This window comes from Tupaia chinensis, unplaced genomic scaffold (assembly GCF_000334495.1).
Source record: "Tupaia chinensis unplaced genomic scaffold, TupChi_1.0 Scaffold149964_2, whole genome shotgun sequence".
Classification (NCBI taxonomy): Eukaryota; Metazoa; Chordata; class Mammalia; order Scandentia; family Tupaiidae; genus Tupaia; species Tupaia belangeri.
The window spans coordinates 227137-227900 of record NW_006209806.1 but is presented as its reverse complement, the minus strand read 5'-3'; the positions used below and the strand labels follow the sequence as shown (position 1 = coordinate 227900).

General features: G+C 69.0%; 1 protein-coding gene across 1 annotated transcript in view; it reads left to right on the top strand.

Moving 5' to 3' along the window:
• Window positions 1–764, top strand: part of MKNK2 (MAPK interacting serine/threonine kinase 2) — a gene marked incomplete at its 5' end in the record, with an annotated part of 8526 nt that overhangs the window by 2632 nt on the left and 5130 nt on the right. Inside the window, 2 exon segments of the mRNA XM_014585527.1 lie at window positions 565–652; window positions 752–764. Coding sequence (XP_014441013.1) covers window positions 565–652; window positions 752–764 — 101 coding nt within the window.

Below are 764 nucleotides of genomic sequence, written 5' to 3'. Positions count from 1 at the left end.
TGACTCACCTCTTTCCCGGCCAGCTGCGTTTGATCCCCACGGCCTCAGAGGCTGGCCCATTCTGCAGACCGGCAAACTGAGGCCAAGGATGTGGTTGGGCCTGCAGGCGCCCTGGGCTGGGCATAGGCGGGCAGGTTTCTCGTGGTCAGGCAAGGCGCTGGGCATGCCTGGGCCCTGCAGGTACTGAGCAGCACCCCGGCTCCACCCACTCCACGCCAGGTGCTCCCCCGTGGTGTGGTCCACTGGCCCCTGGGGGCAGAGTCCCCGCCAGCAAGACTGCGAGGTCATAGCCTGTCTCGACAGAGTGACCTCTTGGGTGAGGCCCACCCACAGGAGACACTGCACCCGTTCCATCCACACCCTACATGGGAGGGAGGGGCGAGTCCCCGAAGCCGGGATCCCTGGCGCACCACCTGCCGGTCAGGGGTTGGCCGGGGTCTGTGTGAGCAGAGGCCTAAGCTGAGGCTCCCCTATTAACGCCAGGTTCCTCCTGAGCCCCAACAGTGGGGCGTCCCTCCGGCAGGGCTGGGCTGAGCACCCTCCCCTCGTCTCTCCCCTCCGCAGGGGCAGAACCCTTTCGAGCTGGCCTTCTCCCTAGACCAGGCCCAGCACGGGGACTCGGACTGCAGCCTGCAGTGCTCGGCTCGCCCTGGTGAGGGCCCCCGGGGGCTGGGGCGTGTGGGGCTGGGAGCCCACCTCTGCGGGGAGGGGCAGGCCAGGCGGCCCCCTGAGCTCTGTGGGCCCCCAGCAGACATGCCCGCCAG